General features: G+C 41.1%; 1 protein-coding gene across 4 annotated transcripts in view; it reads right to left on the bottom strand.

The window, feature by feature from the left end:
• Nucleotides 1–12690, bottom strand: part of Kiaa0355 (KIAA0355 ortholog) — a 121753-nt gene that overhangs the window by 84395 nt on the left and 24668 nt on the right. For all 4 annotated transcript variants that reach the window (XM_008839442.2, XM_029566631.1, XM_008839444.3 and 1 more), the window contains exon 2: nucleotides 1681–2936. In XM_008839442.2, coding sequence (XP_008837664.1) covers nucleotides 1681–2175 — 495 coding nt within the window. In that variant the 5' untranslated portion in view covers nucleotides 2176–2936. The remainder of the gene's footprint in view (nucleotides 1–1680; nucleotides 2937–12690) is intronic.

A 12690-nucleotide genomic window follows, 5' to 3' on the forward strand; every position in this document is an offset into this window, starting at 1 on the left:
TAGACTGAGCCTGGGTATAGTTCAGTGGTAGAGTGTGGATCTGGCATATATAAGGACCTGACTTTAAAACCAAACATTGGGGGCCAAGCATGGTTGTGCATACCTTTAATCCCATCCCTAGGGAGGCAGAGGCAGGCAGATCTCTGTGAGATCAAGGCCAGCCTAGTCTACAAAGTAAGTTCCAGGTTAGCTGGGGAAAAACTAGGATCATTAGGAATTGGAAAGATGGCTCAGCTGTTAAGCTCTCTGGCTGCTCTTGTGGAGGACCCAGGTTTGGTTCCTAGCACCCACATGGACGCTAACAACCATCTGCATCTCCAGTTCCAGAGGATCTGACACCCTCTTCTGATCTCTGTGGGTACTGCATGACACAGGTGCCCTTCCATACATTCAGGCAATGTACTCATACACATAAAATAAAAAATAAATATTTAAAAAATAAATTAAACAAAAAATAGGGTCATCAAGATGGCTCAGTGGGTTAAGATGCTTACCACTGAGTTTGACAACCTGAGTTCACTTCCCAGAACCTATGGTGGAAGGACAGAACCAACTCCCAAAAGTGAATGCTGTACCTGCACATATGTGCCTGCACTCACACACATACACACTAATAATAAATAAAATAAAAATTTAAAAACCTAATGTAAGAGGATTAAAGTTTTAAAAAATTATGTCCTGGGAGATAAGGCTGTAGCTCAGTTGCACAGAACTTGCCTAGAATGCATAAGGTCCTGGGTTCCATTCCCAGCACTGAATAAAGACAACAAAAACTCATTTCCTAAATGAAGTCAAGAAAAAATGGCTGTCTTTATTTTGAATTAAATTTGTATGCTAATCAAAAGTCCTAATAAAAGAGCATTTCTTTTTTACTATCAAAGACCCCAAGAAACACATTAAATAAGACTCAAATGCATGTGAATGTAAATAGCTTTGAATTCAGACTGGAAAACTAATTTATTCTATAAACATGTGGAACTTTTTTATAAACCAATGATTCCACACAATAAAAACTCAAAACTATAGCACATGACCATACAAACAATACTAAGAACTTTTGTTTGTACAGTACTAGAGATTAAGCCACAGCCTCACATATGCTAGGCAAGTGTATTACCCCTGAGCTATATCCCTAGCACCTCACTAAATTTTTTCAATAGTATGTTCTTGTTTGTTTGGTCTTTTGGAGACTGGGTCTCCCTATAGCCCCAGCTGGCCTGGAACATGCTATGGCAGACCAGGCTGACCTTGATTTCGAGAGATTTGCCTGCTTCTGTCTCTCAAATGCTGGGGTTAAAGATGGGCGCCACCACACCAGGCTATTAATAGTATGTTTTTTGAGTATTTGTTTCCAATTTGAAAAATCTAAGGACAAGGTATAAAATACAAACTGGTTTCTTTAATCTTTTCTTTTTTGTGTGTGGTACCAGGGGATTGAACTCAAGGTCTCAAACATGCTGAACATTAACTCACACATGAACCACAACTTTCTAACTCTTAACCTACTTGAAATGAAAGCAATTCTGAACTTGGCAAGCACAAAACTTTTTACAAGGACAGACTATCAACAGAAAGAGGATAAAGGCTATCATTGCAGTGGCTTGGCGCAAAATGAGATGGTGCCCTCATTGACCTCTGGAAGACACTTTCCTACCAAGTCTGACAGGAAACATACTCTACCTCAATGTCCTGAAGACTGAACTCCTTCTGATCTGTGAAGTTTGCAGCCCCAGCACTGAGTTCCATGAGCATCTTGGCGATCTCAGGCTTTATGGCTGATGTCAACCTGCTGGCTGCTTCCATGACATGCTCCTGCACATCTTTGAGCTGCATGGCGGCCTTTGAGTAGTGAGAGTTCCTGAACACGGTGCTGAAGAGATCTGTGAGGAAAGTACTGGCACGGCAGAAGACGTTGAGGGCATCCAGGTACTTGGAGATGCCCTGCTGGATGTCAGCAATGGGAGTGGAGTGGGGCATGGCATGGTAGCAGCTGCCTGCAGCGGTCAGACTGCCCAGCGGGGCAGAGGGCGCCGTTGATGCCAAGGGAGCACTCAGTGCTCGGCCCAGCTCGGGCATCGGGTACTGCTGGTGCTGCTGCACCTTCTGCTTGGACCCGCCAAGCAGGAAGCGCCGCTTGTAGTCCATTTTACTGTCCTGGGCACTGCAGCAATACATGCGGGTAGGGAACTGTCCCAGGGACTGCTGGCAGGTCAGGGTTCTAAGTCCTTTTTGTTTCAAAACTGTAGCTAGGTATAAAAATAGTGGAGTTCTGCAAATTTAAGTTTTAAAAAAGGCATTTCCATGAGGCAGGTGACCATGTGATCCAACATAGAGGAAAGACAACAGGATTATATAATTAATATTTTCAGTGTAGGTAGGACCTCTGACACAAAATCAAAGTGTGTCCAAAATGCTGTGTAAGAACAGTTTAGCATTCTAGTCGTAATAAAAAGATATGCTTGCTGAGAAAAATGTTTACTTATAATTGCTTTGCAAGAATATTTTGATACTTATATTTAGAATGGCAGAAAAATAACTTAACTTTTTAAAATGTAATATAATGTATCTTCAATACACCAAAAAAGAACCCCAAGCTGGTCAACAGCAGTTTAAAAAGCAGTACAGGGTTACTTCACACAAGTCCGCAAGGAAGAGCAAACCTCTGCAGAATTTTGACAGAGCCTGCCTGTCAAATCCATTTACCTGGAGAGCGTCTCAATGCTACGAACTTACAAATCTCCTGTAGGGTTTTCTGAAAACAAGTTTTCTTTAAACATGGCATCTGTCACTGTACGTCTTCTCCTTTCCTTTTCTTTGCTGAGGTAGCGGTTCCCTTGTAACATTAATAAGAAGTGCTTCCAGACTGGGTTGGCCCTCAACTGTAAAGTCTGAAGCAAGAATGCACAGATGTATTCATAAGGCCTCTAAGTCATTTCCTGTAAGGGGAAAGAAAGAAGATAAAGTCAGGAAGGCTATCAGACAAGGACTAATTCTGGAATGGTAACTTCTACACTCCATCACCCACATTGGTGGGCTGCAAATGAAGAAATGCTAAGCTTCACAAAAGCACGGTGAAAGTGGGCTTTTGAGACAGGATCTTACTGTATATCACAAAAGTGGTGAAAGCTCAACTAGGAAAAGAGGACTCTTAGAGAACTCTTCAAGTTGGAGGCTGGGGATGTAGCTCAATTGATGGAATACTTGCCTAGCACAAAGCCCCTGGATTCAGTGCCCAGCACTGCATAAACTGACTGTGATGGCACATGCCTCTAATCCCAGAACATGGGAGGTAGAAGCAGGAGGTCAGAGCTTAAGGTCATACACATGAGCAACATAACAAATTCAAGGTTGATCTTGTCTTTAAAAAAGGAAGCCAGGTGTGGTGGTCCTTTAATCCCAGCACTCAGGAGACAGAGGCAGGCAAAACTCCAGCCTAGTCTAAATAGTGAGTTCTAGGCCAGCCAAGGATATACAGTAAGATCCTGTCTCAAAAAAACTAACCAAAAAAGAAAAGAAAAAAAAAAAATTCAGGAGGCTAACAACCATCTGTAGCTCCAGTTCCAGGGGATCCAACATCCTCTTCTGACCTCTGCAGTCACTGCACGATATGGCTATGTTTACATATAGGTAATACACTCATACACATAAAATTTTTTTAAATTTAAAAAATTTTGAAAAGATTTATTTTTATGTGTATATTTCTATGTGTATGTATGTGCACGTGGATACTTGAAGAGGCCAGGAGAGGGTATCAGGTTCCCTGGAACTGGAGTTATAGGTGGTTTTGGGTTGGCAGGCATGGGTATTGGGAACCAAACTCTGGTCTTCTGGAAGAGCAAGAAGCATTCTTAACCACTGAGTCATCTCTCCAGCCTCCAGAAATTACTTTTAAGAGAAACAAATGTAGCACTTTGGAGGCTGAAGTGGAAGTACCATGAGTTTGAGACCAGCCTAGGCTACATGGCGAGTTTCAGGCCAGTCTGGGCTAAATGTAAGATTAAAACACAAAACAAAACAAAAAAACCCTAAATTAAATAAATAAATAACCAAACAGAAATTCTGGAGCTGAGACAGATGAGATGGCTTATGGCTGTAATCCCAGCACTTGAGATCCTGATGCAGAAGGAATGCTATGAGTTTGAAGCCAGCCTAGGCAGAGCACACAGTCCAGTCCAGCTGGGTTGCAGAGTAAGACCCTGTCAGGGAGCAGGAGGCTCGAGGCAGGGTGGAGAGAGTCTGAAAGCAGAAAATATAAAAACTAATGCAAGAAACACATTAAGTGGTTCAGTAGCAGATTTGAGCAAGAATCAGTGAACTTGAAGACAGGCTTACTGGGCAACAGAAAGAAAAAATAACAGGAAAATGACTCTTGGAGACCGATGGGACACCATCAAGCATGCTAGTGTATGCCTGATGCTATGGAATCCCAGGAGGCGAGGAGAGGCATGCAAAGAGTATCTAAGAAACAATGAATAAAGACTCCACAAATTTGACAAAAACATTTATAAATCCAAAAAGGTAAATGAATTCTAGGAAGATAAACTACAAGATCCACACTTGGGACACATCATGATCAAAATGTCTAAAGATGAAGACAATCTTACAAGCAGTGAGAGAGAATCAAGTCATCACAGAGCTAATTCCTGTTACCCACAGTCATTACAAAATGTCATCAAACACTGAGTAAACACTGAACCACTGTTCCTAGAAGACACATACTGAGTTGGGTTCCCTTGAGCATCAAGTCAAAACATTTCAGCAAGAATCAATACATAACTTTGTTTTATGTGTGTTTGTTTAAAGATGCCTTACTTGAGTTGGGGGTATAACTCAGTGGTAGACTGTGTGTTTAACATGTGCAAGACCTCAGGGTCAATCCCTAGCACTAAAAGCAAAAACCCTCAAACCCTTACTTAATATACAGTTGATTAACATTAAATGCACAGCCAACAGCACAGTAAGTCAGGCCTGTGTGAACCTTATCACACAGGCACATCTCTCCACAGGCACATCCAACCTCCCTATGCTTGGAAACATTAGACAGTAAACATTTGGCACTGTGCCATGGGGCTGTTTTAAACAGTGAAAACACCAAAAAAAGCACAAAAATGTAAAAACGTGGTATTAAATAGACCATAAAAAGGACATCTATTATAGTCTGAAGACTGTACTCAAGAAAGCAGAGCAGGTGCCAGGCGTGGTGGCGCACGCCTGTAGTCTGGATCTCTGTGAGTTCAAGGCCAGCCTGGTCTACATAGTGAGTTCCAGCTGGGGCTACAGGGAGACCCTGTTTCAAAAAGACCAAAAATTAAATAAATAAATAGTAAAATTTATTTGTTTGTTTGTTTATTTATTTATTTTTGGTCTTTTGGAGACAGAGTTTCTCAGTATTAAATAAATAAATAAATAAATAAATAAATAAATAAATAAATAATAAAATAAAATAAATTTTTTTAAAAAAAGAAAGCAGATCATGCCTTGTCTGAACTAGGAAACTGCACGCTGGTGACTAACACTTTTCTACCACTCTGTGTCTGCAAATGAACACAAAAGCTCATGAATATTGACTTGGGATACAAAAAAGTTTTAACAAGTAGGCAAATTACCAAATACAGAATCAGTAAATATTGACTATATATTTAATGCAACTTAAAATACTTGTATTCAACATGATGAGATCTCGTCTTTAAAATCTAATACAAGTATCAGTCTATGTGATAATCACAGCATTATTGAATGTCTTGAAAGATGCTCACAAGTACTAGTAAGTAATGAAACCCCACCACATTTAGTGTAATATTCAGCAACTCTATCACTCACAACCTTTAAGGATTTCATTATGATTTTAAAAGTTCAGGTCTATTATATCTTTAAGACATAAATCATGTGATACTTTAGAACCATCTCACTTAAAAAGTATATGCTTCCAGAGAAAATTGTATCTGGTGATGTTTTGCAGTACTGGAATCTAACCTAGGAACTTGGGCATACAAAGGAGGTACTCTGCCACTGAGCTATACCTCAAGTCCTTGGATTTTTGGGGCAGTATCTCTTGCTCTGTACCTCAGATTGGCATTATCCTAAGGCCATAAGCATCAGAATGGAATTGCCCAAATCCAAGGAAACACATGCTATGGACCCAATGTTAATTTCCACATAAAATTCATATACTGACACCAGTTTTCAATGTAATACCATTTAGAGGTGAAGCCTTTGGGAGATAACGGTCCTGACGGTTAAGTCCTCTTAAGTGGGATTAGTGCTCTTATTTTAGAAGGTCAGAAACTCTGTCTGAAGGTCACAATAGTATAGAAAGGACGGTCGTAACACCCAGCAAAGCATTTTAAAAATGGAAATGAAAGCCAGGAGTCGGGGCATATGCTTATAATCTCAGACTCAGCGGCCGAGGCAAGAGAATCATCTCCAGTCCTGTGCCACCCTGGGCTACAAGTACAACAAAAGAAACTTGAATATAAGGAAGGAAAAGAAATATATTTCAGTCAGAAATGGTGGTCCACATCTGTGATTCCAACACTTGGGAGGTGAAGGATCAGGAGATTAAGATCATACTCAGATCCTGTTAGAGGCCAGTCTAGATTATATGAAACCCTTGACTCAATGAGAGGAGGAGGAGAAGGGGGAAGAGGAGGAGGAAGAGGAGGAGGAGGAGGGGGAGGGGGAGGAGGGGGAGGAGGAGGAAGGGGAGGAGGGGAGGCGCAGCTGCCCAGGCTCGGGGCAAAGGATATGGCCATTCCGTGATCTTTTTGGCGTATTTTCTAAAGGAGGGACTGGAACTACATAGTTCAATGGACACCTGGGATGTATGAAGCCGTTTGATTCCCAGTACTGCAAAAGAAAAAACAAAAACAAAAAACAACCCCCAAACAAAATACAAGTGTTTAGCAATCTTTTTGTTTGTTGAGACATGGTCTCATGTAGTGCAGGGTGGCTTCAAATTCACTATGTAGCAGAGAATAACCCCTAATACCTGATCCTCACCTCTATTTCTCAAATACTGGAATTCCAGGCATGTGCCAACACAGTGGCCATTTAGCAATTTTTGAAGCCCATACTGACACTAACCTTATTAAAACAAGGATGCAAAGAAGCCAGTAAAAACCAATGAAGCAGGGCTGGAGAGACGGTTCAACAGTTAAGAATACCGGTTGTTCCTGCAGAAGACCTGGGTTTGAATCCCAGCACCCACATGGCAACTAACAACCATCCATAACTCTAGTTCCAGGGGATTTGACACCCTTTTCTGACCTCTGTGGGCATTGCATGATACGGGTGCACTTACCTACATGCAGGCAATACATGCATACACATAAAATAAAAAAATTAATAATTTTTTTAAAGTTAAAAAAAAAACACAAAAAACAACGATGGCTCAAGGACTTCCTCCTGATAATAAAATCAGACACACTCTTCTAGGAGTAATTACAAAAATGCTGATTCCTGGGCCTGGAACTATATAGCTCAGTCATAGCTACTCTCGCATGTGCAAAGCCCTGGGTTCTATCCTAAGCACTGAAGGGGGGAGCGCATTCCTACAGTACAACTCAAATCTAATCAATCTATCTTTGTGTGTAGATGCCAACAAAAAAAGGAAAAAAGGTACCAACTCCTCTCACCAAAACAGTAACTGTATTTCTTTTCTAAAAAATATTTTATGTGTATGAGTGTTTTGCCTGCATGTATGTAAGTATACGATGTATGTGCAAACCTGCGAAGGCTGGAAGAGGCATTGTATCCTCTGGAACTACAGACACAGTTGGTAGACACCATGTGGGTGCTGGGAGCCAAACCTAGCTCCTTTTGCAGGAGCAGCTGGTGCTCTTAACCACTGAGCCATCTCTCCAGGCCCAGTAAATATATTTGAGAACAAGGTGTTGGTTCGACAGTTCAATGAAAAATTTCATGTATACTATAACTCCTTCTAACAGGACCCTAGTCAAGCCTAGGGCTCTGCTCCAGAGAAAAAAACAAGTTCTTCAAAAAGATGAAAACTGTTGGGGCTGGAGAGATGGTTAAGAGCACTGGTTGCTCTTGCAGAGGGCCCAGGTTTGGTTCCCAGAACCACATGGTGGCTAACAAGTATCTGTAATTCTAGTTCCAGGGTATGGGGATATAATGCTCTCTTCTGGCCTCCATGAGCACTGCACACACAGTACACTTACATGCAAACACTCATACACATAAATTTTTTAATAGTTTATTGTTTTTATTTCATGTAATGCCTGCATGTATGTGAGTGCACCCATGTTGTGCAATACCCACGGAGGTCAGAAGAGGGCGTTGGATTCCCTAGAACTGGAGTTATAGATGGTTGTTAGCTGCCATAAGGGTGCTGGGAATTGAACCTGGACTCTGTAAGAGCAGTCAGTGCTCTTAACTGCTAAGTCATCTCTCCAGCTCCAAGGGTCTCACATTACACATAAAATGTGCACTCCTTCAGTCCCAGCACCAGGGAGGCAGAGGCAGGCAGATCATTGTGAGTTCAAAGCCAGCCTGAGGCTACAGGGAAACCCTGTCTCAAAAAGACAAAAAAAAAAAATTTTAAAGGTGCTGGAGAGATGGCTCAGTGCTTAAGAGTACTGGCTACTCTTACAGAGAACCCAGGTTCAATTCCCAACATCCACATGGTGGCTAACAACTGTAGTAACTCCAGTTCCAGGTTATCCGATGCCCTCTTCTGACCTCTTTGGGCATTGCATGATATGGGTGCACCTACATGCATGCAGGTAATACACTCATATACATAAAATAATAATAAAAATATTTTAAAAAAAAATGTTTAAAGCCATGCATGGTGGTGCACGCCTTTAATCCCAGCACTTGGGAGGCAGAGGCAGGTGGATCTCTGTGAGTTCAAGGCCAGCCTGGTCTACATAGTGAGTTCCAGGACAGCTGGGGCTACAGGGAGACACTGTCTCCAAAAGACAAAAAAAAAAAAATTTTTTTTTTAAGAAATCTGCCAGGAAACAAAGTGCCAATGTGCAGAGGTGGTGGTAAACCCATCTCTGAAGCCATCTTCACAGCAATGATCACAGCAATTCTCACAAAATACTGCCAGAAACTGAGGGTGGGCACGGGAAGGCCATTATATCATTTGTTCTAACGTACATGACTGAACATTTCTGAACAAAAATGTTCACACAGGTGCACACAAGCACCTAAGTAGATTACTTTTATTATTATCTTTAAAAGACTTTTTTATTTAGCAGGGCGTGGTGGCACATGCCTTTAATCCCAGCACTCAGGAGGCAGAAGCAGGCAGATCTCTGTAAGTTCAAGGTTAGCCTGGTCTACATAGAGAGTTCCAGGCCAGTTGGGGCTACAGAGAAACTCTGTCTCAAACACACACACACAAAGATTTATTTATTTAATCTTATTTATGTGTATGTGTGTGCCTGAATGTATGTATGTGTATCACATGTGTGGAAAAACCCATAAAGATTAGAAGAGGGTGTTGGAGGCCCTGAAACTAGAGTAACAGGTGGTTGTGAGCCACCATGTGGGTGCTGGGAACAAAACCTGGGTCCTCTACAAGAGCATCCAGTGCTCTTACCCACTGAGCCATCTCTCTAGTCCCACTTTTATTATTTTTTAAAAGAAAATTCCCCCCAATGCTGTTTGAATGCTTTTCATATGCTTTTCCTCTACATTTATCTGCCTAAAGGGTTAAAATATGCTCAATCCATTTAAGGACATTTTTCATATCATCTTAAAGGAATTTTTACCAGCAAAGCATTCACAACTATAAATCCACTATTCATGCACTGAGGAAATAAATACTTGTGAAAGACTGAAGAAGTTAGTGCAGCAAAGATTCATAAGGTTTCAGTAACGTACTCATAAATTTTAATGCCATTTGCAATTCTCAAACTCAGAGCAGAAAAATGACATTTTAGTAGGTTAAATCACTCCTTTTCAATGCCACAATAATTTGCAAAGATTCTCAATAGACTAAAATTAAACCCAGATTCCATCATTTAAAACATTCATTTCTTATCAAACCAACCAGCAATTGCTATGTCAAATACAAAACATGCTTGAAACTAGATGGAGATCCCGCATAAGAGCATCCTTAGTCTCTGAGGGGTAAAATGCAAAGTGCTCATTCATTCTGAGTCTCCTAAAGCACATTTCCCTTCAGAAACCAGAGGTAAGAGTGGTCTTGTCAGTCTGACTGCTGGGTAGGATCTCAGTTCTGCCACTGACCAGCAATGTGGTCCCTGTTATGCAACCTTTCTGTTCAGTGTCATCATCTATGCAACAGTGATAACAACAGTGACCACTGGTACTGAGTTCAGTGACCACTGGTACTGAGTTTACATATATCAAACACATAAAACAATGTCTGCCATATATTAAAATTGACATCTGATGATATTATTAGTACTCACACAAGGCAAGAGAAGTACGCAGGCCTTGTTACTGCCTTGTCTGAAAAGGGAACATTCCTGACAAACAAGAGGGTCTTATTGAATTACCCAATCCCTGAAGCAAAGAGAAACTTACCCATCCTAAGACAAAAGTCATCACAAGCTTCATGACTCTATTAAATGAACTAAATAATTATAAAGAGAAAATTCCCAAATGATTAAATGTTCTCATTTAACTAAAAATTGAGTGCCATGATTTGTGAACACAGAAGAGGTGTATGTGTGTGTATGTTGCTGTGCATCAAACCCAGGGTCTCATGCATGGTGGGCAAGTGCTCTACCACTAATCTACACCTTACACCCTCAGCCAGAGCACAACTTTCAGTCCACTTGGGTCATTTAGCCAACAAAGCAGCACATGGTCCTGTTGTCAGCAACAGTACAGCACAAAGGAGCTTCACCGTGGGACAGCAAGCCAAAGCAGCACATGAACTCACTTCCATACTCTCCCCAAAGCCCAGGGTAACAGTAAAATTCTTCATAAGGGAATCTCAGCCTAACAGTAAGGGGTTTAATGCAGGCCACTGCTCAGAAGATAGAAAGCACAGGAAATCTGCTGTATTCTAAGGTAGGACACAGCGAAGCTGGCTAATTCCTAGATCACAGGGTCAAAGAAATACAGAAAAGCAGAGCTTTTCTTCCTGGAGGAGCTGGGTGGATGCCGAGCTTCAAGTATGCAGGTACAAAAACCAGGAATGGGAAACTGGCTAATCAGCCTGATCTCATCTGTACTTCCCACTTGTGAACACAGGCAGCTCCCACTAGGGCAAGAGGACTGTGGGAAAAAGGGGAACCTCCTGCCAATTACCTACATAAACAACCCAGGGCTTTTTTGTTGCAATGATTTGTTTGGCTGGTTGGCTAGTTGGTTTGGGGGATGGAATCTAGGGCCCAGCACATGCTGGGATTAGGCAAATGCTCTACCACTGAGCTACATCTCAACCCAACAAATAAACAAACAAGTTCTTTTTTTAAAAAAAAATATTTTATTTTTATTTTATGTGTATGAGTGTATTGCCTGCATGTAGTTAAGTGCACCTGTGTTGTGCAATGCCCGCGGAGAACAGAAGAGGCTGTCGTATCCCCTGGAACTGGAGTTACAGACAGTTGTTAGTTGCCATGTGGGTGCTAGGATTCAAACCTGGGTCTTCTGCAAGAACAGTCAGTCAGTGTTCTTAACCGCTGAGCCATCTCTCCAGCCCCAAGTTCTTCATTTAAAAAAAATTTTTTTTATTATTTTTATTTTATATGTATGAGTGTACTTGCATGTATATAAGTGCACCCATGTCATGAAATGCCTGCAGAGGCCAGAAGATGGTGCCAGATCCCCTGAAACTGGAGTTACAGATGGTTGTCAGCTGTCATGTAGATGTTGGGAACCTAACCTAGGTCTTCTACAAGAGCAACCAGTGCTCTTAACCACTGAGCCATCTCTCCAGCCCAAGTTCTACATCTTAAAAATTACATTTATGGCACATGTATGGAGCTCATAAGACAACATGTCAGAGTTGGTTTTCTCCTTACACCATGTGAGTCCCAGGGATTGAACTCAGGTAAGGCTTGGCAGCAAGCACATTTACCTCCTGGCAACTTGCCTACCCAGAGTTCTTCATTGATAACAATCACCAATAACAAGGGCAAACCAAGAGGGCAAAAAAGAGACAGTTAAGATGAAAAGCAGATCAGATCTCTAAAAAAGCCATTTTATTTTGTATTTTATTTTATTTTAGACAGGGTCTCATGTTGCTCAGGCTGGCCTCAAACTCACTGAGAATTTCATTAAATTTTTACTCTCCTATACTCACCCCAAATGCTAGGGTTACACACGCTGGATTATAAGCGTGTGTCATCATGCCTGATTTTGTGTGATCTTGAAGTATGCATGGCTTCATGCATGCTAAGTAAGCACTCTGCAAAGTGAGCTATATCCCCAATTAAGAAACATGTATTTTGGGCCCTAGGGAAACACCTATAATAGTCAAGCTTGATGAAACACATGGAAAATCCAGAACTCAGGAGGCTGAGGCAGAGGGATTCTAAGTTCAAGGCCTAGACTATATGAGTTTGAGGTTAGCCTGAACTACACAGCGAGACACTGTCTCATAAAAAAAAAAAAAAAAAACAGGAAAAACATACTGTATCTATATTTTAAAAATTCAAGAATAAAAATTTTATCAGCTCTACGAGTGAATGAAAATGTATCAAAAAGATTTATCTAAGTCAAGAACAGTAACTTAAAAAA

This window comes from Nannospalax galili, unplaced genomic scaffold, assembly GCF_000622305.1.
Source record: "Nannospalax galili isolate Female #2095 unplaced genomic scaffold, S.galili_v1.0 scaffold159, whole genome shotgun sequence".
Lineage (NCBI taxonomy): Eukaryota > Metazoa > Chordata > Mammalia > Rodentia > Spalacidae > Nannospalax > Nannospalax galili.